The 27,067-nt window shown below is 28.2% G+C and overlaps 3 protein-coding genes across 17 annotated transcripts; 2 read left to right on the top strand and 1 right to left on the bottom strand.

Annotated features, from left to right (window-relative positions):
* Positions 1-575: 575 nt before the first annotated feature.
* Positions 576-4,618, top strand: LOC122719986 (TBC1 domain family member 15). Its single transcript, XM_043946351.1, has 9 exons — positions 576-1,076; positions 1,507-1,599; positions 1,668-2,169; positions 2,243-2,419; positions 2,514-2,608; positions 2,720-2,918; positions 3,006-3,223; positions 3,306-3,620; positions 3,687-4,618. Exons 1-9 carry the CDS (start codon positions 1,050-1,052, stop codon positions 3,990-3,992), a joined length of 1,932 nt encoding a protein of 643 aa, XP_043802286.1. The 5' UTR covers positions 576-1,049; the 3' UTR covers positions 3,993-4,618.
* Positions 4,619-6,330: 1,712 nt separating this feature from the next.
* LOC122719981 lies at positions 6,331-11,532 on the top strand. Of its 6 annotated transcripts, none has more exons than XM_043946331.1 (10): positions 6,331-6,549; positions 6,617-7,213; positions 7,284-7,487; positions 7,616-7,767; positions 7,905-8,021; positions 8,156-8,216; positions 8,327-8,619; positions 8,729-8,860; positions 8,993-9,211; positions 9,286-11,531. In XM_043946331.1, exons 2-10 carry the CDS (start codon positions 7,092-7,094, stop codon positions 10,398-10,400), a joined length of 2,415 nt encoding a protein of 804 aa, XP_043802266.1. In that variant the 5' UTR covers positions 6,331-6,549; positions 6,617-7,091; the 3' UTR covers positions 10,401-11,531. The 6 variants fall into 6 exon arrangements, with proteins under 6 accessions (XP_043802266.1, XP_043802265.1, XP_043802262.1 ...); XM_043946330.1 differs by having other exon boundaries at positions 6,331-6,553; XM_043946327.1 differs by having other exon boundaries at positions 6,331-7,001; positions 7,072-7,213.
* Positions 11,533-12,169: 637 nt separating this feature from the next.
* Positions 12,170-22,919, bottom strand: LOC122719978 (bone morphogenetic protein 1). Of its 10 annotated transcripts, none has more exons than XR_006347708.1 (16): positions 22,397-22,919; positions 21,014-21,292; positions 20,609-20,786; positions 20,466-20,492; positions 20,162-20,373; positions 19,291-19,498; positions 18,982-19,190; positions 18,475-18,706; positions 18,197-18,382; positions 17,855-18,100; positions 17,550-17,770; positions 17,250-17,432; positions 17,035-17,161; positions 16,716-16,900; positions 12,945-13,594; positions 12,171-12,831 (listed from the first exon to the last, which is right to left on the bottom strand). XR_006347708.1 is itself a non-coding variant. In XM_043946315.1 (15 exons), the coding sequence occupies exons 2-15, from the start codon at positions 21,102-21,104 to the stop codon at positions 13,203-13,205; spliced, it is 2,697 nt and encodes an 898-aa protein (XP_043802250.1). In that variant the 5' UTR covers positions 21,105-21,292; positions 22,397-22,919; the 3' UTR covers positions 12,171-13,202. The 10 variants fall into 10 exon arrangements, 7 of the variants coding, with proteins under 7 accessions (XP_043802257.1, XP_043802250.1, XP_043802251.1 ...); XR_006347709.1 differs by lacking the exon at positions 12,171-12,831 and adding an exon at positions 15,342-15,481 and having other exon boundaries at positions 13,460-13,594; XR_006347710.1 differs by lacking the exons at positions 12,171-12,831; positions 12,945-13,594 and adding exons at positions 13,616-14,682; positions 15,342-15,481.
* Between the last annotated feature and the right edge of the window lie 4,148 nt (positions 22,920-27,067).

Genomic DNA, 27,067 nt, shown 5'->3' with positions numbered 1-27,067 from the left:
ATATGAATGTATTTTGAAATAAATGAATAAATAAATGATAGTATATGTATGTAAATTCATAATCATTTTAATTTATTTATGTATATTAAATAATATAAATATAAAGTTTGAAAATTTACATTTTACAATCTTAAAAATATTAAAATATTAAAATAATTTTTCTTGAAAAATCTGTATTTTCGAAATATATGAAAAATGACCTATTTTAATTCATTTCCTTTTTTACGAATATTTTTTACTATTATTTTTTTACTATCACTTTTTTACTTTAAACTTTGTTTAATTTAAGTTAAAGATAATAAGTAAAATCACTTTAATCAATGTGTGAGTGTGATGAATAAGTAATCTTTCTTTCAATGGTAAGTACTTACATACTATTTCTTTCACGTGAACAAACTGCATAAGCATGCATTACAGAATAATTTTACAAGTGTTTTCAAGGTAATCTGAAATTAAATTATCAAAAATTAAATTCTTTTTTGAAATCATTTAATATTTTTATCTCATAATTATAAAATAAATTTTATTTGTAAAAAGTATCGATTATAAATATTATACACATTTTAGATTTATTTTATTAATATGAATATGATATTCAATTTATTGCTATCTTCATGTTACTTGTTCAATGTATAACACTAAAATGAATGAACACCTTACAGAGAAAGAGTTGCTTTTGACAGAGGTCGTGATAAAACGCTTACTCATACGTAGTATGCGAATTTTTAACGTTTCTCATATAAGATTTATATTTATTGAAAATAGGCTACAAGGAATTATCTTAAATAATTACAAAATGTTTTACAATTTCTGGCTATTATAAATCAGAATCAATGATGAAATAATATTTTTGTTAATTGTGATCAAAATAGAGAAAGACAGTTATTCTCTTATAAGCAGTAGTAACTTGCAAATATATATTTGCACAAGTGAATAAAGACAATAAAATAGAAGAAGAGAGAAAGTAAATTTGTAGGACAGTAGAAGGAATGTGATGAAATCAGCTATAATTTATTCAAGTTGTTGATTTACACAAAAACACAAATAACATGTTTGAACCTACAGAACAGGGAAAGGTAAGAATCATTTTTGAACTATTGCTGTATGTATTGATGATACAATTGCAATTTTTGATGTCGCAAAATACAATTAGAATGTATATTCTGTCAATTTCATAAATGACATAAACATTCAAGTCACATGCATTATTTTTAATACTTCAATAAAATTGAATTAAGCTTTATGCAAAAGCATAATCATTTAAGTATCATTTATTTCTATATTTGTATCAATTTTGCATTGTTGTCATTTCATAATTTAATAAAATTCATATGTTTCGTTTGACAATAACATTATAATAGAGGTTATGTTTCATATATACTATAGAATATTATCCATTGTTAACATAGATTTTATAGAATTCTTTCAATATAAGTTCAAATCTTATTTATTTTATATTCATATATATATATATATATATATATTATATAATTAATTTTTAATTAGGATCTCTGTATTCATACGGGAGTTGTATTACGAAGTGCAAGTACAAGGGAAGATGAGGTTCATAGCTTAGGCACATTAAATATTGTTGAATATGTAAGTTGATCTAATTTAATATGTTGATTATTTTAAACAACATGGAATATTTTTCTGTAAAATTACAGAGTTTTGGAAAATGTATAGAATGGAAACCTATAGAGGATTCTGTAGTATCAGAAAATCAGGATCAAGATCCAGAATGGTCCTTGGTAGATACTCATATCAGACGTACTCGTACTTCATCAGAAGGGCCAGATTCTCTTGGACGTACAAGGACTGTTAGAATTTTATTCTCAGATTTAAATTCTTTTCGTGTAAATCATGGGGGGCAACAACTTATATTTATGCAAAAAGATGGTACTACCTATGTTGCCTTCTTTCAGCTATCTAATGCTGAAAGTTTTGTAAATTCTTTAAAAGGATTTATTAAATTTGTAAAGTCTCGTACAAATAGAAATTTGTATATTGTAGTAGATGAAGTACAATCAGTACTAACTAAATCATTTGCTGAATTAGATTTATTTCAAGAAAATACTTCAGATTATGTTTGGAAATTTGTAAAAAATTTACATAACCGTCCATATGAAACAACATTAGAAGCTTTTAGTAAACTGGCAGATATTTGGTGTAAGTACAGATAAATCTTGGAATAACAATTTATAAAATTTTTACTACATTCTTTCTAAATTTTAAATTATAGTATACAAAGATCCAGTTAAACGTCCAGTTGAAGAAGCAGTTGCAGATATATTGAATAATTCTTTTACAATTGATATTCCTCCTCCTCCAGTATCTGTAGGTTCAGGAGAGGAATATGAAGTGATTGGGGAATATGAGTTGAGCGTAGTATTACCTCCTAGACCACCTTGTCCAAGGGGTAAATAGAACTGTTGAAAATAGAACTAATTATATAGAACTAATTAATATTAAATTATATTATTAAAAACATATAAATATAATGATTATATTAGGTACTCCACTGTCACAAGAACAATGGAACAAATATAAAGACCCAGAAGGAAGAATTTTAAATCCTCAAGAAGTAAAAGAAGTTATTTTTCATGGGGTTAGTATATTAATCTAAATATCTAAATAAATATATCTATTTTTTGATTTAGAATATACTAATTATTTGCAAATATAATGAACAAATCAAATAAATTAAAAAATTTTTTAGGGTATTGTACCATCATTACGCTTTGAAGTATGGAAGTTTTTATTAAATTATTATCCATGGAATTCTACACATATTGAGAGATTAGAACTTAAAAAAAAGAAGACTGATGAATATTTTATGATGAAATTGCAATGGAGATCTATGACATCAGTACAAGAAAATAATTTTTCCGATTATCGAGATCGAAAAAGTTTGATAGGTAATATGAAAATATTTTAAGAATTTCTAAAAAAATCTGTAATACAAAATTCTAATAAAATCTGTAATAAAAATATATAAATTTTAGAAAAGGATGTGAATAGAACAGATAGAACACATCCATATTATTCAGGTGATAACAATCCTCATTTAGCACAATTATATGATATTCTTATGACATATGTAATGTACAATTTTGATTTGGGATACGTTCAAGGTATGAGCGATCTTTTGAGTCCTATTTTATGTTTAATGGAAAGTGAAGTTGATGCGTTTTGGTGTTTTGTTGGTTTCATGGACAAAGTGGTATGTTTATATTATAAAATTTGTAAGTTATAATACTTATAAAAATATTGAATTAATCACGTATTATTATTATACAAAATAGAGTTCCAATTTTGAAATAGACCAAGCTGGAATGAAAGCCCAATTGTGCCAATTATATACTCTTTTGAGTGCCACAGATCCACAATTAGCACATTACTTGAATAAACATGATTCAGGAAACATGTTTTTTTGTTTCCGTTGGCTTTTAGTATTATTTAAAAGAGAGTTTAATGCAGTTGACATAATGAAATTATGGGAGATATTGTGGACTGATTTACCATGTAAAAATTTCCATTTACTTTTTTGTGCAGCTATTTTGGATACAGAACGAAATGTGCTTATGGAAAATCGTTATGGATTAACAGAAATATTAAAGGTAACATAAAATTTTAAAATCAAAAAGTAAATTTTTTCCTTAAATAATGTATAGTATGCGTTGTAGCATATAAACGATCTTTCACATCACATTGAATTACCTTGGACATTATCTAAAGCTGAAGGTATTTATTATCAACTAATTTCGGTTGCGGACCAGTTACCTGATAACGTTCGCGTAATAATTGGGCTTGAACCTATGAATAAAACATCACCAATTAGTGATATAGAGAATGGTGAAGCTTCTGGTCATAACATTGAAACTGATGAAGCTACTAATAATTCAAGAAGAAGTAGTACAGAAAGTGGCAATATTAAGTTTGGAAATGATGAAGTGACCTTTGAACGTGGATTAAATTTATCGTATATGTGAGAACAAGATCGTTCATTCATCATAATCTAATGAACGTTGTATAACAACGTGTTGTTTACAGTCAATTTTGTAAAATTTATTATTCTTAAGTAATAATATTTATAGTCATATTCTTCAAAACAAATGTATATGCATCATTTGAATTTATATAACACTGACTATTTGATTTTCATCAAAGTTTATTTTATGCAAAAAACTTAGCATTTTGTTTGTTTAACAAACGAATCATTTTCATCAAAATGTGATATTATAATTCAAATTTTGATTATGAAATTTTCTTATGTACATGTTAAACATTATCTCGAATTTATAAAGTTATAGAGAAAATTGTTGTTAGTAGCGTTGAATTTTAAGATATTTATAAAATTCACTATAAGTGAAGAGATTGTCGGTCGTGTGAATATTTAGTAAATAAGAGGTAGTTTCGTATTATATGTTCTTTATCTAAATAATGCTTTCAATGCACATGAATTGGAAATAGTGAATGGAAACAATTTACAGTGTATTTCAAATATAACTATAAATGTTTGTGTTATTTTCACTTAAGTTCAAATGTCTTTCTTAAATCTGTAAAAAATTTCACGATAGTACTGTATATTTCTAATAAAAATCACCTAAACAATAAATAAATTGATATTTATAATTTTCTTACATTTTTTAATATTTGAAAGTAACTTAGTACTAATGTAAATACATATATATATTTATATGTAAATATATATCTAATATTGTTATTAATAAGTTCAACAATGATGCAGTTCGAAAATTGATCGTCTTTTGAATATATAAATTTATAAAATAAATTACAAAACAAAAAGAGCAAATAATAGGAAAAAGATAAGGATAGAAATAAATTAAAAATTATAGAACGCCATCTCTAGAATATTGTAGATGAAACTAATAAAAATAGTATAATAAATAAAGAAATGATAATAAGAAATGATCATTAGCGTCATCTTTTGAGTACCAGAAGAATATTTTTTTTAATTTAAAAAATGGTAGTATGTTCAATTTTTATTCTATTTTATTAAAAAAGATGCTTTTGAAACTAAAAAGATGGCACTGACAGTAAATTCTTGCTCTTTCGATTTTTTCACATTTTTATTTTTTATTTTTTCTACATGAATTTTATTTATGGTATTCTGAAGATAATGAAAAAAAATTATAAACTATGATCATTGTGTTCATTGTTTTTCTCTCCTGAGACATATTATAATGTCGATATCAACTGAAATTTGACGAAGATATATATTACCGATTGCTAGAAATCAATTTTTTTAACATATAATCAAAAATTTATCATTTTTTAAATTTTTATTATTAATTTGTATCTAATAATTTTTTATAATATTAAATATAATTAAAATAAAATTAATTAAAATATTTTTATATTTTATAATATTAATTTTCGACATATAATTGTATTAAAATATTCTAATTGCTATTTTATGTGGAAATTACATTAATTATGTGAAAAATAATCATAAATGGATTTAATAATTCAATAATTTATCAACTTTTAGATTTTTATTACTTAATGCATCTATAATTTAGTATAATATTAAATGTAATAATTAATATATATTTTTTAAACTTAAATTGTTGTTTTATATTATTAATTTTCGATTTATAATTGTATTAAAATATTTTTATTGCTATTTTAATGCGAAATAAAAATTTATTACAATAATAAATGTAATAATTAATACATTTTTAAATTAAAATTATTAGTTCTATAGTATTAGTTTTCGATTTTTAATCATGTTAAGATATTTTTAAATATTTTTATTTTTTCAATAATGATTGTAGAATAATTTAAATTATTCTATATTATGATTAAATAAATTTATAAATTAAATTATATATATATAATTATTATAATATATATATAATATATATATTAAAATAATATATATAATATATATATTATTATAATTATTAATATAATTTATAAAAAAATAATGATATACAAAAAAAATGATAAATTCGTTTAAAATATAAAATATAAGTAAAAAATAAAATATAGAATATATTATGAATAAAAAATAATTTTTAATATCTTAAACTGCTTAGAAAAAAATCTGTTAGAAAAATATTAAAACCATTTAATTTTTATAAAAATATTATTAATTAAGTCATTTTATCATATCAATTTTTAAAGTATTCGAATATTTTTGTGAATAACTATTGTTTCTAAACTCACTACTCTAAACATACCAAATATTCTGTTTTTTGCACGATCGGTAATTTATTTCGTGTAAAATCTTATAAGATGACATATCTATTCTATATCTTGTCTGTGGTATATATATAATCAGTTATGCCACCTACGCGAACACACACCGCATGCAAGATAGATAACGTAACCTTATTTCTCGATCGTGATATGTCAAAAAAATATCTATATGACATATCGATATAATCGAGTACGCAATTATATATATGTAAAGATTTATCTATAAAAAAAGAGTTTTGTCTTCTTGGTTTTTATAGAACTTTTGATTCTATATGACATACGGAATCAAATGATACGAACGGAATATTCGATTATTGTTTCGTATGTATGTATGTTGCCACGACTTTCATTTCTTTATTCGAACGATTTTTGTAAACTTTTTTTCCAGTTACGATATTTTAAGAAATTATTAAGTATATGTAAACGATATTATTATATTTGAGAATAAAAGGCAAAATGATTTTGGCTATTTTTGGTCCATCAATCATTGGACATCTATTTTTAATGTTTAAATGTTATGCAAACACATCATATATTTAAAAATATCTATGCAATACAACAATATAAAAATGTAATGCAAAAACAAGATTTTAAAAAAAAAAAGATGAGAGAGAAGAGGTAAGATAAAAGTGAAAATATAAAGAAGAGAAAGCAAAAAAAGAACACAATTGAAAAAAATAATATAATATTTCTCCAGTTTACAAAAAATATAAAATTACAAAATATAAAGGAGAAAGTTAGTTGATTCTCTCACAATGTGACTTGTTTGGAAGGTAATTATACTTTATAACATTGATATTTCACTTTCTATAAGTTTTAAAATATTTTTAAAGTATTTTTTAGGAACTAATATATGCCATAACATGATACAACCTTTTCTTGAGGAAGGTGCCTGGTGTTACTGGGTTGTGTCTGTTGGAGCGTTATTGTGCTTCCTTGGTCTCATTGTTGCTTGTATTTGTAGCTGTCGTCGCAATGAAAATAAGTAATTGATCATACATTTATAATCATTATTTTTTAAAAAAACATTATTTATATATATATTATAATGATAGAATTATAGTTCATATTGGAATTAACAATATGGTATATTGTATAATTATGAGAACATGTTCGGTTATAATTCCTTTAAATAGGAATGAATTTCTTGGCCTTGCTGGAATGGTAACTCTAAATGATTCTCAAGATGGCTTTAACAGGATTTCGATGACAAATACTCTTCATATAGCAACGCAAGATATTATTGACAGTGGAAAAAGGTTTTTGCTATATATAAATACACGTATTGTATTACATAATCTATATATAATATAATCTTTGAAAATTTTCATATTTGATGAATGATTGTCTGTCTTGAAATTAAAAAATTTTTGTGTTGTATACATAGGTCAACTGGTGCCAATAGAAGTCTTCCAGATATTCCAAAAGACAAAGAAAAAAGACACGAAAATACAGATGCATCTATATCTCAAGATATTTATGAAATCACCGAAACGATTGGTGATCATTCGGAACTCTACGCCACTGTTCAGGACACAGGTATTTTTGATAATAAATTAATTTTTATTTTTCATCTATCAAATTTTAATTTTTAAATATTTTAAATTTTTTAAATTATTTTATTAAATATATGTTTTATCTTTCTTTTAATAATAATATTATATGTAATTCAATAGGAAAAGAACAAGTATCTGAATTGAATGTGCCAGAAATTTTACATCAAAATCCATTGAATCAAAAAAATTCTGATAATGAGTATTTAAGATTTCCATCATCTCCTAATTCGGAAAATGGTATGAATGCAAAAATAATTATAATTGTTTAATGTTATATATTTATCTTTCTTTCGTTATATATTTATCTTTTTTTCATAATATTTAATATTTAGTTAAATCATATTTATAATAATTGTTTATATTTATTCCAGTTGAACATCCGTATGCTCAACTTCAAAATGTTCAAAAAACTGAGGCTAATCAATTGAATCGGTAATAATTATACTCATACATATAATAATATTACATATAAAAATTCTTTATATATATATATTTTTTTTATTTTTCTAATAAAAATAAAAAATTAATATTAAATATTGTAGAAATAACATCAAACAAGTTATTGATATTGAGAAACCATCAACATCAACATGTCAAAATAATGGAAATCCAGTTGCTCCCCCAAGAACTCGTCGCTCTTCATCGCATAATTCACTTATATCTACCGAAACTGGTTCGTGTGATATTCAAGCAGCTAATGCCATATCTGGTGGAGTACAAGCTAATCAAGATTTACCTTATATGACACCACCGTTATTGATGTTGCTTCCTCAACCACCGCAATCTCAGTCAAATAATCTACAACAGCATTTTAGTGGAGATTCTCAAGATTCTAGTAAATATTTTGTTCTCTCATATCAAATCGATTCTTGGTAATATTTCATTAATTTATATTAATTGAAATCAAAATTAATATATTTTCTTTTCTTTTTCATTTTATACAGAAGGATACACAAGTATCAGCGTAAGAGAACCTCTAGCTAATATAATTGCACAAACAAAAACAATTTGTCGACAGAGTCAATCCATTCGATCATCTATAGATCCCCATTACGCAACAGTGTCGGATGACTCTGGTATATGCATATATTCATGGATTTGTAATATGGATATAATAATAATTAATTTCTAGGCAATGTACTCGTATATTATTTCTTCCATTTTTCTTACTTTTTTTTATCATCGATGAATATCATTTCATTTGACAGATGAGATGTATGCTGCGATCGATGAACAAGATAAAGTATATACTAGTGGTAGCGAAACATATGCTCAAATACAACCGACGATGACAGAAGTCCAACGAATACAAAATGAGCAAACATTATTCTCTCGAGTTCCGTCTCGTTCTGATGAAACATTCCCTGCTCCGCAACCTCCAAGCGTCGACAGTTTACGGCATGTTGCACATGCTCATTCGAGACAAGGTAAATAGTTAGTAATTATTGCCAATTATATATTCATATCTATTTTTATTTTTTTATTTGAAATCTGGCTGCAGCTTCATCCTCAAGTGCCAATAGTTCTATCGTAAATCCCGGATCACCGAAGCCTGAGAAACGTCAAGCTAATTCTCCATTACCACCTCCACCAGAAGGAACGATAGAAGTATATGCATCGATTGATAAGAGGACAAAAAATGAGGATCGATTGAAATCGACTTTGTCTAGTGGAAAATCTCTAGAGGATATGTATGCTAAAGTAATGAAGAAAAAGAAAGATGTTGAAGAACAACAAAATGACGCACATTCGAGTTCTCAAGGAATTCTACATTCCGAAATATTTGTTCGGAAACCAAGCTTTGTTGAAAATAATAGGATTTCATCGTCTAGTCATGATTCCATGGAAATACAAAAAAAGGAATCCGATTCTGTCGATAATGGCAACCTAGATGAGGATATTTTGGTAAAATCATCTTCTTCGCTGTTTAAAAGTGGTGATGATGAGGATTCATCAAATTTCCAACTTGGTCATAATTATGAACCTATGAATGATTTGCAAACTAGACATTCAACAATTCGCGAATCCTGTGATCCGAATTACGAAATGTTATGTCCGCAAGAAAGAGTCTCTGTTGACACTATATCAGATTATCAGCAAAATGATAGCTCCGTATCAATTTCTCTACGAAATAATACTGATTTGCCAACCACTTCTATTTCTCCTTCTTCTTCTTATTCCAAACCGTTCAAACATCGACAAATTAGTAATGCTAGCAGCGAAGATCCCGGATATGAGAAAGTAAGATTAAGAAACAGATGTGAAATAGATCCAGATACAGATTCGGAACCTAATTATGAAAGTATGCCACATGATACAGGAGAACCAAATTATGCATCAGTTTGTCGACCCGGTGATAGCGATACGGATCCTAATTACGAGTCTGTTAATCATGAAGATCCTAATTACGAAAGCGTGAAATATATGAGTGTTACTCGTACGGAAGAACCGCCATATGAGCAAGTGAACGCGTATAAAGTCGAACAAAATTCTAGTGGATATGAGAAAGTAAAAAAACATATATTGTGTAACACTGATTATGAACAGATTCATCAGAATCATTTGACTGATTCGATTAATGGGGATACCGATGACGAGCAATATGTGCAAGTCTAGTCTCTTATTTTTCGTTTTATTTCTTTTTTGTGTTTTCTTTTTTATGTTCTTTATGTGTTTTTCTTATATGTTCACAATATTCTTTTTTCCTACTTCATGTTTTATATTAATATGTTTCGTTATATTTTCCAACATGTATCATACGCATTTCTTTTTTTGACTTTGGCAATTTTTTTTTCTTTCATATCCAACATAAAATTAATTGTTTAAGCTTGTACACAAGCGAAATAATATCATTGCGATCCCAACTATAAAGATGCCAAATTATTGTTACAAATCCGCAACAGTGCCGTGTCACTCGTGTGCCTCTAACCTTAACATAATTACATTAACTACATCACATGGAGGAAAAACACGAATTCATCGAACTTCGTTCATAGTAGTTACTAGATGTGCAATAATGATACGCATTATTTACTTTTAATTATATATATATATATATATATATTAATAAACAAATGAATTAAATATTTAAAAAAAAATTATAATAATTAAGTGAATAATGCATTTCATTTTCGCTTTAGTTCAAATTGAAAACGAAACGGAAAAATAAAGTGAGAGTTCGTTACTTCATTGTTTCTCAACTTACAGAAACAAACTTATTTATTTATAAGATTATTTTCTTCTTCGTTATCTCCTTTTCCTTTTTCTCAAATGACAATTTTAATAATTTGTAAATTATTGGAATATGTATTCTGTATATAATTTTGTGCATTGTAGACATAAAGTTTTCTTTTTTTGAACACATTTTGTTTAAGATATATCTCGCATAAATCAATAACGACGATGATAATATAAATTATATATGTGTTATACACATGTACGCTTTTGAGCATAGCACAATCTTGCTTACGGCGCTAATTTACAAGAGGTAAACAATGTCGTAATTAAACGCATTCATATTAAATGCAACGATTTGTATTCTTTTATATGTATTTTTCACAAAGTCGAATGTCTTTCGATAAAATAAAAGATATTTAAAAAAAAAAAAGAAAAAAACAAGGAATATTTTTTTGGAATTGTGTCGAAGTGAATTCAGTCAACATAGCCCAAATCATATATATATCATAAATATCATACACAGATTACATCGTGTATTTTTTTATTCATAATTTCTATTTATCGAAGATGTAATATTTCAATATATCTCGCTTATCAATTTTCTTCATTTATTATAAACATATACTTAATTATATCTTTCTTTTTTTTTTCATTTTTTTCTTACAATTATTATTATATTATTTTCGAGTTACCATAAACAAAAATTCCTACTTGTTTTTTTTTAAGAATTATATATTTGAATATAAAAAAACGATCAAATGAATAGCGAGCAAAACAAAAACTTACCAGTTGATACAATTGTTCGATAATTTCGTTTCATAATTCACCGAATATGCGTGTCATCATGTTCATTTTTGATCAGTATAAAATTGTATAATGTAATTATCATAATAAATGGCAGCATTTATCGATTTCATATACATTTTATACGCATTGTATTTTCTTAATAATTTTTTCGTTTCATACATTATATACGATAGAATACATTCATGTCATGATATATTGAATCCATATTTAAATAAATTTCATGATAGATCGAAAATATTTAAAAAATATTGGAAATTAGATTAAAACATAAATAAAAATTAAACAGATAATGAATTACGAAAAGGGAAAATAAAAATAAAGACATATTTCTTACATATGTACATATATATATAGTAATTTTATGAAACCACATAATCATTGCATCAAGGAATAAAATATAATTATATTACTTTGTAAAATCAAATTGGTTATTTCAAGCTTTGTGTCATATCATTTAATCTTTAAATCTGAAAAATGAAGATAACAATTAATAAATTAAAGTAAAGAAATAATTCACTTACTAAGAGATCATGTTTATATATGTGTAAGCGTAAATATGTAATGCCGTATGTATACAACTACGTAAATAAATTAATGCACGAATGCATTATGCAAGAGAAGAATACAAATAATAATATAATTTTCTACTTAATCAAAAATTTCAACCAGATATACGAATGTAGTGCCGTGTATTTTTACATAATCTCTGATTATTTCCATCACGTCGAATTTGCTAAAAATTATACAAAATAAAACAAGAAAAAACAAATGTCGATTCGTATAATTCGTAGCGATATTAAATCTAATTAACTCGATATAAAAATGTTCTTTTTTTTTTAATTTTATCTGTAACAAAATTAATAATCACACATATTTTTCATTCAAGTTATTGCCAATGCACAGATTATAGCCTAATTTTTATTTGTCACATTTCTTTAATCAATCCTTGGGATTTCTTTACAATCATAAATATAAATATCTCTGTAACTATGATAAAAACATCCATACGTATATAATCTTTTAGATATTTAATAATGTTCATATATTTGCACATATTTTTAGACTAAAAATTTAAAAACAATAAAATATAATAATATAAATATATAACAAAATAACAATAAATATTTAACTGTTTAAAATTATTTAACAGTCTATGAAAAAATAAATGGTACATACATAAAAAATATATAAATAGTTTTTATCGTATTCGATAATACTCGGCAATAAATAAATAATTTCGTCTCGTTGGAATGCAATCGAGCATATTATTAAAAAATTTTTTCGTATTAACCATGAAAGCGCTTCAATGGATTTCTTTGTAGAATGAAATGATCGACTAATGATAATTGCGATAATATCGATCGAGATAGAAAATGAGACATTTCGCTGAACATAAATAACGCAACACGTGACATTAAATAAGATGGCACGATGTCACACACTATTGACACTGCTAGCTTCTTCGATATCGCTCTCACTCATTGGACTAGTCGATGATTCTAAATGATATTTTGAATCGTTATTCAAATTTTGATAACGTTGTTGTTGTTGTTGTTGTTGTTGTTGTTGTTGCTGCTGCTGCTGTTGCTGTTGTTGTTGATGATGATGATGATGGTGATAATGGTGGTGATGTTGAAGAAGATTTTCATCGTGATAACATAAATGTCTATCGTCTATGTGTTGGCGCAGATCGTTGAGATGCACAGTCTGAACTCTTCTTTTCAACTTCCGATGACAAAAAAGACAAATGATTAATGCTATTAATACAGCACCGATGGTATAACCCACAGGAACAGCGTAATTATTTTTCTGTACAACTGTATTACCTGAAATATAATAATTTTCTTGTCAAATTTTTTTCAATCATCCGCATTCTTTTTTCTTTTTTCAGCATCTCTTTTTCTAATTTGTAAGTCCCTTAAGATAAATAAGTTTGATCGACATCGAGTCTTTTATTAAAATTTTATTTTATTTTTTTTATTACTTTTTTCATTAAATTAAATCAATTTTATATTTTTATTACACTTTTAAACAGAGACTACAAGTAAAATAACTGCGAAAAGAAAATAAACGCGACAGAAAGTGCAGTCAGAAAGACAATTGTATATAATTGTAAGTAAGGAACCAATTGAAAGTCGTCGGCAACTAAGTTGTTTGACTATTAAATTTAAGACCTGTTATACACTGTCGACAAGTTATTTAGTAGCGACGTGGTCATCTAAAGATGGAAAATTAATGTAATCAATTGTCAATCGTGTTGTCTTTAAAAAGAATGAAAACATTTCTTTTATACTCTTACTTTTTTATAGTAAAGAATTTATTCTTTTTCCTTTTTTTTTTTCTTAACATGTTTATTATCGTCATTTTGAAAAGAAATTTGATCACGCTTTGATAATATAATTTTTCACACAATATAAAAAGTGTAATGTGTGAATAATGAGTGTAATAAGTGAATAAATAAAATTTTATTTATTACTGTACAAAAGTATCTATGTTTAGAATTTACTGTTCATGGCTATATATATAAGAAGTCCTCGAGCAAGTTTGATTAGCTGATTTCAATGAATCTAATACATTTATAATAATAAAACATATTATATAGAAATAAGACATATTCATGAGATATCTTGTCAGTGAACAGTATAGTATCGAATATTATATCTTAAAAAGGAAAGTATGTAGTGCAGGATAAATGGTAACAAACGTGTCAAGAAAATTTCATATTTAATATAATATAATCTCTTTCCATATCTATTCTACATATAGGTATAAGATTCTTTAAGATAACGACAATTTTTGATTGCCGAATTTATTGATAATCGATAATTTCAATTGTTGAGTTTGATCTCTTGAATTTTGATCTCTTGGACTTGTCGATTCGTTCGTCACGTGACATCGACAATGCATATCAGATCTAATAGGAAAGGAAACAGTGTGATTGTGAATATTTTGTAAGGAAGAAAATACACGTGTGCGAGTTCTCGCAAGAGAAAGGGAGAAGAGAGAGTTCGCGAATTCACATGCTATTGTAGTATATGAATAAATTCGCATTCACTGTGTATCATGCATTTTTCGGTAAACTTTGTGTGAAAAACAAGGAACAATTTTAAAACAAAATAAAAAAATTGTGATTTCTTTGAAATCTGTGTAATTGAGAAAATAAAAATAAATAATTACTTACGAAATGTTTATCGTGACACTTGTAAAATTATATGCATAATTAATAATCAAATTCAAGAATTTTTATAAAATGTATAATATTATTATAAATTATAATTATAATTATAATAAAAAAAAACGTAAGATAGTACGAGTGATTTTACGTTTTGAAATTATATACACACACATATATATATTATATATATTATATACATATATATACAATATATATTATATACATTATATATATATACATATGTATATATATATATAAATGATTGTGCATCATTGATTTGTTTCATTTATAATCGTACACATACGATATAGATTACCTAGTCTGGATCATAAACAAGTTATAATTTATGTTTTTGTATGAAAATTAAGAGCAATGTGCAATATTGTGAGTGAACTCACGTGATAGGGGAGATCATAACATGCCGGATCGTCGGAAGCTTCATGAAGGGCTCAGATGGCCACGAACACAAAGCACAGAGAGAGAAGAAGCATGGCAGAGACTCCAGCCAGTGCTGGTGACAATGGGGCTGATGCTGCACCTGCGACACCACACACAGTCATTCACCCACGCAATCTCTCCATTCTTTCACCTATACACACAGCTACCTACTACTCACCTAAAATATTACACAAATTTATAGTACATAATTTATAATACATACTCGTCATTTTTCGTCGAGTTTTTTTTTTATTTAATATTTCTTTTCGATTTTGTTTCTTTTTTTTTTTTTTCTTTCTAACGTGAAACATCGTTGCCCGAAACCCCATTGCTATACGTATCATATTACAATCATCTTGAAGGCGTGTATTGTATACGCGTGTGCAAGATAAATATCGACACTTTCTTTTTATTATTATTATTCGAAAACAATTAACAATTTAAAACTTGTCATGATTTACACGATATCTTCGAGCAAAAAAAAAAAAAAAAAACTGAAAAATACATGCCTCGTGCAGAATTTACTAATCTTTATTATATCTTAAAAATGTATTCTTAAGCCGCCTGCACATCCTAAAATATGTTGCGATGCATTACATTATACATACATTAACTCTTCCTGTGCTAATACTATGTGATTTATTATTTAACAAAAATTAGTATGGTACATTTATTATTTAACAATAATTAGTATACTGATCTATAAGCAAATCCTGTTATCGATTTAAAAAATATGATGCGCAAAAAATCTATACAAACTGGATATGCATATTGCAACATAATTCAACATGTGGAAGTTGCTTTTTATTCTATTAATGCCAAATTTTACAATATATATATTATATATATATATATTGTTTCAATTCACGCAATCGATAATAAATTCGTAACGTATACCATAACAGATTAGATTTTAATTAATATCACGTGATTGTATATGTGTACATTTATAGTAGACGCGTGCATACATACACACTCGCGTATATGCATGCATAACATATACGTGAGAAGGATTAATTAAGGATAGTAGTACTATATTCGGTAAAAAGAGAACACGCTTGAAGAATTTGTAGAGTAATAGAATAATCAAGTATCTATTGAACGAAATTCGAAGAAAAGTACATGTTTGATATTGAATTCGAAGATGTGCGCATATGTTGTGTATATACATTTTATACGTATAGCGTATGACGGACGACGTCCACGCGAGGCGAGAACGTATACCCGATAGATTTATACAACTATGATGGTAGAAGCAAAATAAAAGAAGTAGAATCCAATCACATATTTCTAAAAAGTTGGCTTGATATTTCTCTAACGTTTACGAAACTTACAATTTTCTTCATCCGAAACATCAGCTGGGCCACAATTATAAACCTCATTACATCGAAGCGACTCTGCAATGCAGTATTTATTTTTGCTGCACAAAAATTGATTCTGGCAGTCGGTATTTGTGCTTACTTCCGTCCATATCGCTTTAAATCCCAATTGTCCAACCGCTTTGTCGGCCAATATGAAGCTAAAAAGAAAAAAGGAAAAAAAGAGAGAAAAAAATCCGATCAATGCTCAAGTACTTTGCCCTCCGATCGCAATTCGTTCGATTTATGAATATGACAGAACGGAGCGAGCTTTACAAGCTAGCGAACAACGAACCTAAGTCGCATGTTGTTATCCTCAGAAAGATAAGTCCATTTATCTGATGTTTTCACGCCGCATAACTCAATAGGCGTGGACGATACGGAATACCACATGCGCAGCACGGCAGCTGGACAACCACGAACTAAAGGGAAACGTTTCTTTTAATATCGTATCTTCAAGGTAATTGTGATGTTCGAATAGAAAGGGAGAGAAAAAAAAAAAAGATATACCTGATTGATCACCCTCTACCGAAAACGATTCAAAATTTAATAATATTCGCTGATTCGGTCGAACTCTTATAAACCAATTGCAAGTTTTACTTGCCATATTTCTCGCGGGTCCATCGTATTTGTTTGGAAAATTCGGACTGGCGATAATACCATAATTTACACTACTTATATTCGATCCGCAATCTGTAACGTAAAAATTATATAAGAAGGGGGGAAAACAAAAAATTCGTTTTGTTTTCGTTTTACATCGAAAAATCATGGTTAGGTTAGGTTAAGTTAGGTTAGGTATTACATGGTTACCTCCAAATATAGGTTTCGCCACTTCGAACGTGTAACGCGCTTTAAAACCGCTATAAACTAGTTCCGAGTCCGAATGGAGAATTACTCTTAAACCGAGAGCACCGAGATTTGACTCAACAGGTCCTGGCGCCGTGTTACCGCAGTATCTACCTATCAATTTTTCCGTATTGTCCCGATACATATTATATATTTCCAACCAATCATCTTGACAAATTTCCATTCTGATAAAATATAAGAAAAAAAAAAAAAAAAATGAATCGTGAATCATAGAATATAAATAACAGGGAAGAACCGAAGCAACATACCCATAATGTCCATCCGTCATGTTCATATTTTTCGTTCGAACTTTAAAGTAATCAAATATTAAGGTAACTTGCTCGTTTGGCGTCGCTAAGAATAAATATGTGCAATTTGTATCGCTTGGATAATTACTAGGATGTCGAGGAGAATTAAAATCTCCTCTTTTGCGAGAGGAACTGCGGTATGTGAATGTACAGCTGCCATCGGGTGCAGCGGTGCCCGGTATTTTATATTCCGTTTCAAAAGTGTATCTATAAACATAAATGCCCCTTATATATGGCTCGTTTTTCTATATAATATAAATGGTTCCGTGAACATATTGCAAATTTTTTTAATTCGCCTCTTACCGTGCTTTAAAACCTTGCCCTTGAGATTCTCCGCTGCTAAACACCATCACGAGTCTCGGCCCATCGCTAACTACGTGGTTCGGATTGCTCTTCACGCCGCACAATTCGTAATCAAATTTGTCGTAAGAATCCGTCGCTTCTTGCCCTTTTAAGTATAACTTTAAATATCCATCGGTACAAGACGAACTGTAGACCGAGAAGTAACAAAACAGGATAAATATGACGAGGAAAAGAATTAAGAATTAATATTTAAATATTAATTAATTAATTATACTTACTCTCCTATAGTCTTATTCTTTGGTATATTAAATGTTATAAATTCTAATCGAACACGCTCGAGATGTTGAGAATCTTGCATTCCATATATGAAATATCGACACACGACCTTCGGTATGTACGGATATGGAAAGTTTGGGCTAACAACTTGTCCAGACGATTCCTTTTTACTTAAAATCTTCTGATCACATTCTGATCCTCGTATATGCTCACCCTTGTTAGCGGTTATGAAGTCTGAGTAGACAGAGACGAATAAGACGGAAACATGCATATACACACTCGAAATTATAAAAAAAAAAAAAAAAGAAAAAAAAAAAAGAATATAAAAGAAAATCTTTCTAAATCTCTTATATTTATACCCCTTTATATGATTTAAATCGATATAAATATCTCGTATTGAATTTTACTTAGAATTTTTATTTTATTTTGAATTAATTTTTCATCGAGTGTTCATTAAAAAAAATATGACAGAAGAGTTAATCGATCAATACTAGAAAGTTTCGACTTACCTAATTTAACAAAACTCTCTGAGAATTCAAAGATGCCCTTGAATCCACGATTTTGTGTATTGGCCGTACGTTGAAGGGTAACAAACAACACATACAAACTAGATTCTGACGAATACAACACCAAATTTCGCTGTTGACCGCAATAAGTTCCTATAACGGCCGACGTATCGTTTAAACCATCATACACTTTTACGTAATCCAAAGGACAGCTATTCGACATACGAAAATCAAATTAATAATCAAATCACGTACTCCTGCCACTCAATTGATATTATTAATTAACGATCAATTGCACAAATATTTACATACTGTTGACCTCCGAAGAACAAATCAAAATCCCGGAATTCGAGTCTCACTCGTTGCGATTTATTCCCAATAAATTGATAACTGCATATAATACCCTTTGGATATGTGCCAGGATACGTAGGAGATAATATATTACCATTGCGTTTATGTTCCGAATCTACCGTGAAAGAGCATGGTGTGCTGGGAGCTGGTGTTCCCACCTCGTATTCAGCTAAGAACAATAATTAATAGAAACAAAAATAAATATGATTTTTATTTGTATGCATGTAATAATACTATTGTTTTCAACTGTTTACTACTGAAAAGAAGCTTAGTACAGGGACAAGAGAGGTCACCTATCCCCACTTCAAACGCTTTGTTGACAATCCTGACACTACACACTACATAGTAAAAGAGTTATAATCTGAATATTCAAAATCGTAAAATTTATTTCCATTTATAAAATTACGTTAGGATAATTATTTAAACCTGAAATATTTTCGAAATTATTAATTATGCTTAATTAGTTTATACAATTATTATTTTTTATTATTTACTTGAGTACGAAATTATATTTATAAATTAAATTATTGTTAAATTAAATCATAATTAGCCTATATATATCATGAGAAATAACAAAATTTTTATATGTTAGAATATTCTGAATTTTACGCCAATGCATTGAGATTTAGATCATCGTTTTATTGCTTTTCTCTGTCACAATTGAATTAGTATATGTGACAAATAACATTAAAAACACGCTAAAAAAAATGCGAGTGAAAATAGTTCCCTCACACATTAACCAATCAAACCCACGTTCCTTCTGTAAAACTTCTTTCCAGCAGTATATGAAGCTTGTTAATTGAAAATTGAAATACAAATTAAATGAACATACATGAATTGATAAAGGCATAAGTACCGCTGAACAGGGTAGGTAACGTAATATTTTTATCAGTGTAAAAACTTAGAGCAATTCCTTGGTAAAGAGAAACACGCCTACGAGGTGGGATCGGGCCACAGAAACGACCACCGAAAGGCGTTTCCACTAATTTGCTGGTATTCTCCGATCGTATTTCCGCATACACATCCATATATTCGTGGACACAACTGAAAACCAAGTTTTTCCTAGTTCATCTGTGAACAAAAATGGTATGGCCGCAAGCAAATTATGTCGACACCTAACAGATATAAATACTTACGCGGGTAATTCTCCAACAGCGGATCCACTGGAATGAAAATTTTGCAAAAAATTGATAAATGCACAGAAGAAATTTAAACAAAAATGTGGTAACATAATGTAATTATACTTGCTTGAGTTTAGAAGAAAAAAAAAACTACTTACTCTGGAGGTGTTCCCCGAAGGCCAAACGAAGTAAATATCAGTTCGACTCGTTGTCGTGGTCCAGCAAAAAATGTATATACGCATTGTCGAGAATCTCCATCGTAATTTATTAACGTTGGCGCGTGAAATGTTCCATTCGGTGGTCCATCAGGTGTGCTTATAAATTTTTGATCACACTCTGTAAAGTAATCACATACGCATCTCTGTATTCTTATTTCTTACCGATCAATTGATATAAATCAATATTTCAATAAACTATTAAATATTTCACATGATAAACGGTACGCCACATATTGTCATCATTTTATTATATATTTCTTTACTTCTCTTTGTTCTATTCTTTCTCTCTTTCTTGTAAAAAAGATGATTATTGTCATTGATCATAATCTATATGTTATAACTAACCTGTACTACTGTGAGGACAAAGTAGCAAGAGCAAGATAAAAGTAGCAAAAATCAAATTATTCCCAGAGACATGCCAGAATACTGAAGCCATACTATATCATAAGAATACACATTTGCATTTTGTTCAATCAGAGTTTCAATCGAAACCACGATATACTTTTTCCGTTATTATAGTAAAATTGTAGAGAAACCATTAATAGCGGCCACTGTGATTTTACCATATCGTAAGTCTCTATTCCACACATATAAAAAATGCGAAACATCGATTTTGGAAATCATCTGGAATTATATGAATTTATGTAAAGTTATGTAAAGTTAAAATTAATAATTGAATTAAATAAGATCACATACATGTTATATGTAATAAGCGTGTCCTATTTTTACAAACATTGCACATGAAAAATTATACAATTATACGAACTACATCAACTGTTAATAAATAAATATTTTTATAGATTTTTACGTCGATAAATTCAGAAAAGAAGAAGAAAAATAAAATAATGTTTGATCAGTTTTGTTATGCATTGCAAATGCGAAATCTATCTTAATCTATGTTACTTAATCGCAATTTGTATACAATAAAGTACGTAAAGAAACGAATTCTATATAACATAATATAACATAAACATACGAATGTATATCAACTTAAGATCTTGAACACGTGTTACGTTTAATTTGCCACACCCTCGGAGCATAAAATGTTGTGTTTTTTCTGAGATTCTGCGCAACCACTTTCATAATTTTGATTACAATATATATTCAATTGGATTCGTTTATTGTACATTCTTGTTACAATATATTTAATTGTTATTTACTGTTTAACGTAACTTTGAAAAAATAAAAATAAAAGAGAAATTTTTAATATTTAAAGCGCTTTGACTAACCGCCGTCCAGAGTCGCTTTCAACCCTCTCATCTTCGTTTTGTATATATACAGTATGTATTTCGATATGGGTCAATAACAGCAGCGCCTCTAGTGATAAGTAATAAATTTGCACGCCATGTACTAACCTCTTTTCCATATGAATGTAAACGATCTACCACATCATAAATTTATCATAAAAAAATAAATAAGAAATAAAAAAAAAAGGAAAAACGTTTTATAATGATGATATGATAAATTTATATAAAGCAATTTTTAATATCTTGAATGAAAAATAAATTCCACGGTATATCATGTGCAACTTGTTATATACTGAAAACAATCTTATATTTTTTTCTCTGACTCTAATAAAATATAAATATATAATTAAATTATTTACAATACATTAAATCAATTATTTAAATGTAGGAATTTCTTGTTTCTTTTCATAGAAAGTATTTTGTAGCATGCATACTATATTTAAAACATATATGTATGTATAGGTATATAATAGATACGTACCTTAAAAAACTGTGTTCAAATTTGAAATTCTTGATATTCCAATACATTAAATTTATAGATTAAATTCTTCAATGTTGTTCGTTATAAATGTTTCTCTCTTTCTTTTTCATTTGAAAATATAATATACACGTATGTATATCTTATCTCATATTATATACGACAATATTTTTGAAATGACACATTGAAGCGTGAAAAAACAACTGAGGATAAAAAAATAATGCACTTATATATTAAAAACGCGTTTGTTATACATTGAATTTTTTTTATAGAAGTCACGATTTTTTAAATTATCATTACATCTGATAATATGTAAATAATATGTAAAATGAACAGTTGTTTTGGAAATTAAATTATAATTAAGAATAGTAAGACAGATACTTGATACGTGCCGGTATATAATATATTGCGTATAAATATACGGATAAATATTTATAACGCACAAGTGATCGACAAGTAATCGACAAAATAAAAAAAAACTGAGGAAAAACTGACGGAACGGTGCAATAAGCGTAACGTTAAATAATTCTTAAACAGTCAACTTCTACGGAGGTACTGGCTACCTATTATCTATACACGCCCCAACGATGGGTTAGAGGTCGCTAAAGTCAATCCATAAGAGTGGGGAGGAAAATCAACTTAAGAGATTTAGGTACAGTAAGAATACAGCAAATTTTTATTTATTTACGTAAAATATCTGTAATATACATTTATCGAATATATCTTCGGAAAAAAAAAATATATTCTAATTCATAAACTCTCTAATAAATTTATATTTTAATAATTATGTGAATAATTAATTATGAATATGGTTATTTTCAGAAAAAATAATTTATTGCATATTGAGCGTGATCAAATTTAAAAAAAGGATTATGGACATAACTAATAATGAAATTGTTATTGCTCATATCATTATTTGCTGCGATTAATAAAATACATATGAAATACATAAATGATAGTAATTTTCAAATTAACCTCTTTTGAGATGATTTAGTTTGATAGATACATGCACATAATAGTTATGAATAAAATAGGATATGAACAATTTCAAGATGCTTCAATGATGCTTATGCATCATTTGTTGCCTCATAATTTTCATATTTATGACTATTAAATCGTTTAAATCGTAATGATGATATCAATTTGTAATATTTTTACATTTTACAATATTGTTCGTGTTTTACGAGTCTCACTTGTCAAAATACAATTAGATGTTAATATACAATATATAGTTAGATGATATTCCAAAGTCGCTTAATTGAAATTTATAAATCATTAGATTGATAAATTTAAAAAGAAAAAAAGAAACATTTTGCATCAATACAGAATACTTTCAGCTTCAAATATCATCATATACGCATAGAAGAAAAAACCAGAATGGATAAAAGAAGAGGAGAACAGTATGTATTCTAACGGTATATAAATAAATATAGCATCGTTTAAGAAAGGTAATTCACATACAACTGTTTATTGAGACATGTAGAATACATCTGGTCATACACAAAAATCTTTGACACTTTAAATCAAGCTCCTAGCCCGAAAAAGGAACCATTTCAACATTATTTTAAATTCATCAATAATTATTACATTTAACTACGTCACACTAAAATTAGAGACAACTTTTAAAATTGCAGGAATTAAAAAAAAAGCAAAGCAATTGGAAGATGATGAATAATAAAAAGAAATCTGAAAACGCAATTATCAACGATAAAGGAATTTGGTCATTTGAAATTTATCGTTCACTTTTAGCCATGGAGCTGACATGTGGCATGTGTGGCGCGAGAAACATAAACCGTTCATATATATGTTCATGTGAATAGTGTTACGTACATTTTTTCATTTTTTTTTTTTTTAACATTTTTCTTTCATTTTCTTTCCGTACAATTGTTCACTTTTGTTGTTTTCCTCATTAGTGCTAAATAACATCACGTCACAAAATGCATATCCGCAGGAATATAATATATAATATATTTATATATAATTAAAAAACACGTCTTTTTGGGTCGTTATTAACATAAATTGAGCGACCCAAAAATCACACAACATCCGCTTGACACGGGCCAACCAAGAAAAGTCAAGTTCCCAAGGATGTGTGCCGCAAATTAGGGCAATGACCGGGTAAAAGGGTGCGCGCGGCTACAGCATCGTCAGCCACAGTGGTGCATTATCCTAAATGCGACCGATAACCCCCAGGCACCCCAGCTGCCACACCGGTCACTTGTATAAAATAGCAAAGGATAAATGATATAATATTGGGGCGCCTTAAACGCTGGGGTAGGGCCAATATCGTAACGCTAGTACCTAGATCAGTCTAAAGTCTCGTCACCGTGAACTGCTTCCGCTTTTGCCAGGTTATGCTTCCTTGCCCCCGCAAGCTGAACATTTCCTCTTTTTTTCGTTCGTTCGTTCGTTTCTTCGTTCTTTCTTTCTTTCTTTCTTTCTCTCATACTTGCTTCCTACCTGCCTGCCTTATATTAGTATATTATCTTCCTCTATTATAATTTCGAAGGAAAACCAGAATTCTTTTATATTGAAACGTTATTGTGTTACAAAAACCCACTCAGTATAATTAGCAATATCATTCTTATTATATCGTTAATATTAATATTATTATATCCTTGATATTATGTTTTTATAAATAGGATGTGTAGGTAAGTAGAATAGGTAGGTATAAAATATGTAGTGAGAATAATGAATTACGAGGAAAAAGGATTAAAGGAATGAAAGGTAATAATATTGATTCGTATGTATAAGGACAGTAATTTTTTTTCGATTGCTGGCTTCTTTCGTTTCCCTCTACTCTTTCTCTCATCCTCTCATTCTCTCACTCTCTTTCTCTCCTTCTCTTTCACTCTCGCTCATTCACTCGCTCCTCCTTCCCCACACGCACACGCGCACACAATCATCTTTCTTTCTTTCTCATCCATCACCCATTTCTATCATTCAGCTTCAAACAAATACTTTATCATACCCTCCCCTTCCCCTTTTTTTATCCATGCATCTATTTCTTTCATTTACACGATCGCATGACCGGGGACAGGAAGTAGAAGTGAGGGAACTTCGATCGTTAGATTACTGCTGCGTCATCGCTACCAAATTTGTATCAATGACGAAATAAAATCGGACTTGAGTAATTACGAATAAAATGTGCAACAAAACGTTGGTCGATACGAGTCGTTCTAAACAAATCGATCACGATAGATTGTCGTTAATGAAAACTGATCGATTCGAGTTTTTAATGAATACAGGAATGGTGGGCATTTTTTGTTCCTTGCCTTCAAGTTTTTGATTCCTTCTCATTCCTTTTATTAATCGGACACGGAAATGCATTTCTCTCATACCTACTTCTGTGTGCATTGTATCCAATAGGGCCAAAGTACATGCTAGTTTTTTTTTTTTTTTTCGCTGATGCTATACTCATAATAAGACAATACAGTGATATGCAGTCACTTCGTTACAAATGAAATGATCTTTCGCAACTTTTTAACTATCTTTCCGTCACAATTCGGGGGTAATGTGTAAAACGCTATTAGGCTTCGCTTTTATGTTTTTTTTTCTTTTTTTTTTTTTTTTTCATTTCAATTATTCTCCAGAACAGGGGGTGTCTGGGCTCCAGGGACAGGGACCAACTATAGCCCGCATTTGCAACTCTTACTAATTAACTAACAGGCTAACAATAACAACGAGTCAACACTCAAAATGTGTGCTGTATGTGTTCATGCATTTGTAAACGCTGCGTACACTTTACACATCCTAAATCAATCCGTGACTATCATTATCAAATTCTGTAGTCAGTCGTTCTAGAAACAAACTTCTCTGCATGTGGTAAAAAACCACGCGATAAACGCAACATAAAAATTTTGAAAGTAAAATTTAAGATAAAAATATAAACGAAACATATAAGATATATCTTTTTTCCTAAACGTTTTGCTCGCCCGTACATATCCAACGGTCCTTTGTTCGATTTTTTAATAATAATAATAATAATAATTATAATTATAATAATAATTATAATAATAATAATAATAATAATAATTAATAATAATTAATAATTAATAATAATAATAATAATAATAATAATAATAATAATAATAATAATAATAATAAAACAAAAAGAAAAATAAAGGGAACAGAAGAAAAACAATAGAAACAAAAGAAAGAGAATTAAAGAGAAAACGAAAACTTAAAAAGGGTAAATATGCTATAAATTTTAAATTCTAATTTTTCTACTATTTGGACATTGTCATTAGGAATTTTCTTATAGAAACGAATATTTTCCTAATCAATTTTGTTGCCTTTTTAATAATTTTTTTTTCTTTCTCATTATTTTGATTTATATATTTTTTTTTTTCCTTTTTTTTAGTCTGATCCTTGTCGCTTGATCGTAATCGAACAAATGTGAAGTATTTTCACGTAGAACCGTTGATTTCTAACCGCATCATTTTTTTCTATTCTTGTAAAACCTGCCTGACCCTTAATAATAATAATAATAGTTTCACTGACTGTACACATTATAGACCAACAATAGAAGGTCTAGCGGCGCTTGGCGCGCTCCACGCATCACACATACATACGCGTGTACCTATATGCACACTTGCAAACCACATGCACAACATACACTCTTACGCGCGCGCGTACACACATACATAGGTGCAGAGGACACGCACATTGGCA

This window comes from Apis laboriosa, unplaced genomic scaffold, assembly GCF_014066325.1.
Source record: "Apis laboriosa isolate Shangri-la unplaced genomic scaffold, ASM1406632v1 scaffold9_cov152, whole genome shotgun sequence".
Classification (NCBI taxonomy): domain Eukaryota; kingdom Metazoa; phylum Arthropoda; class Insecta; order Hymenoptera; family Apidae; genus Apis; species Apis laboriosa.
The sequence above is the reverse complement of the archived record's forward strand: the minus strand, read 5'-3'. Positions and strand labels throughout refer to the sequence as shown.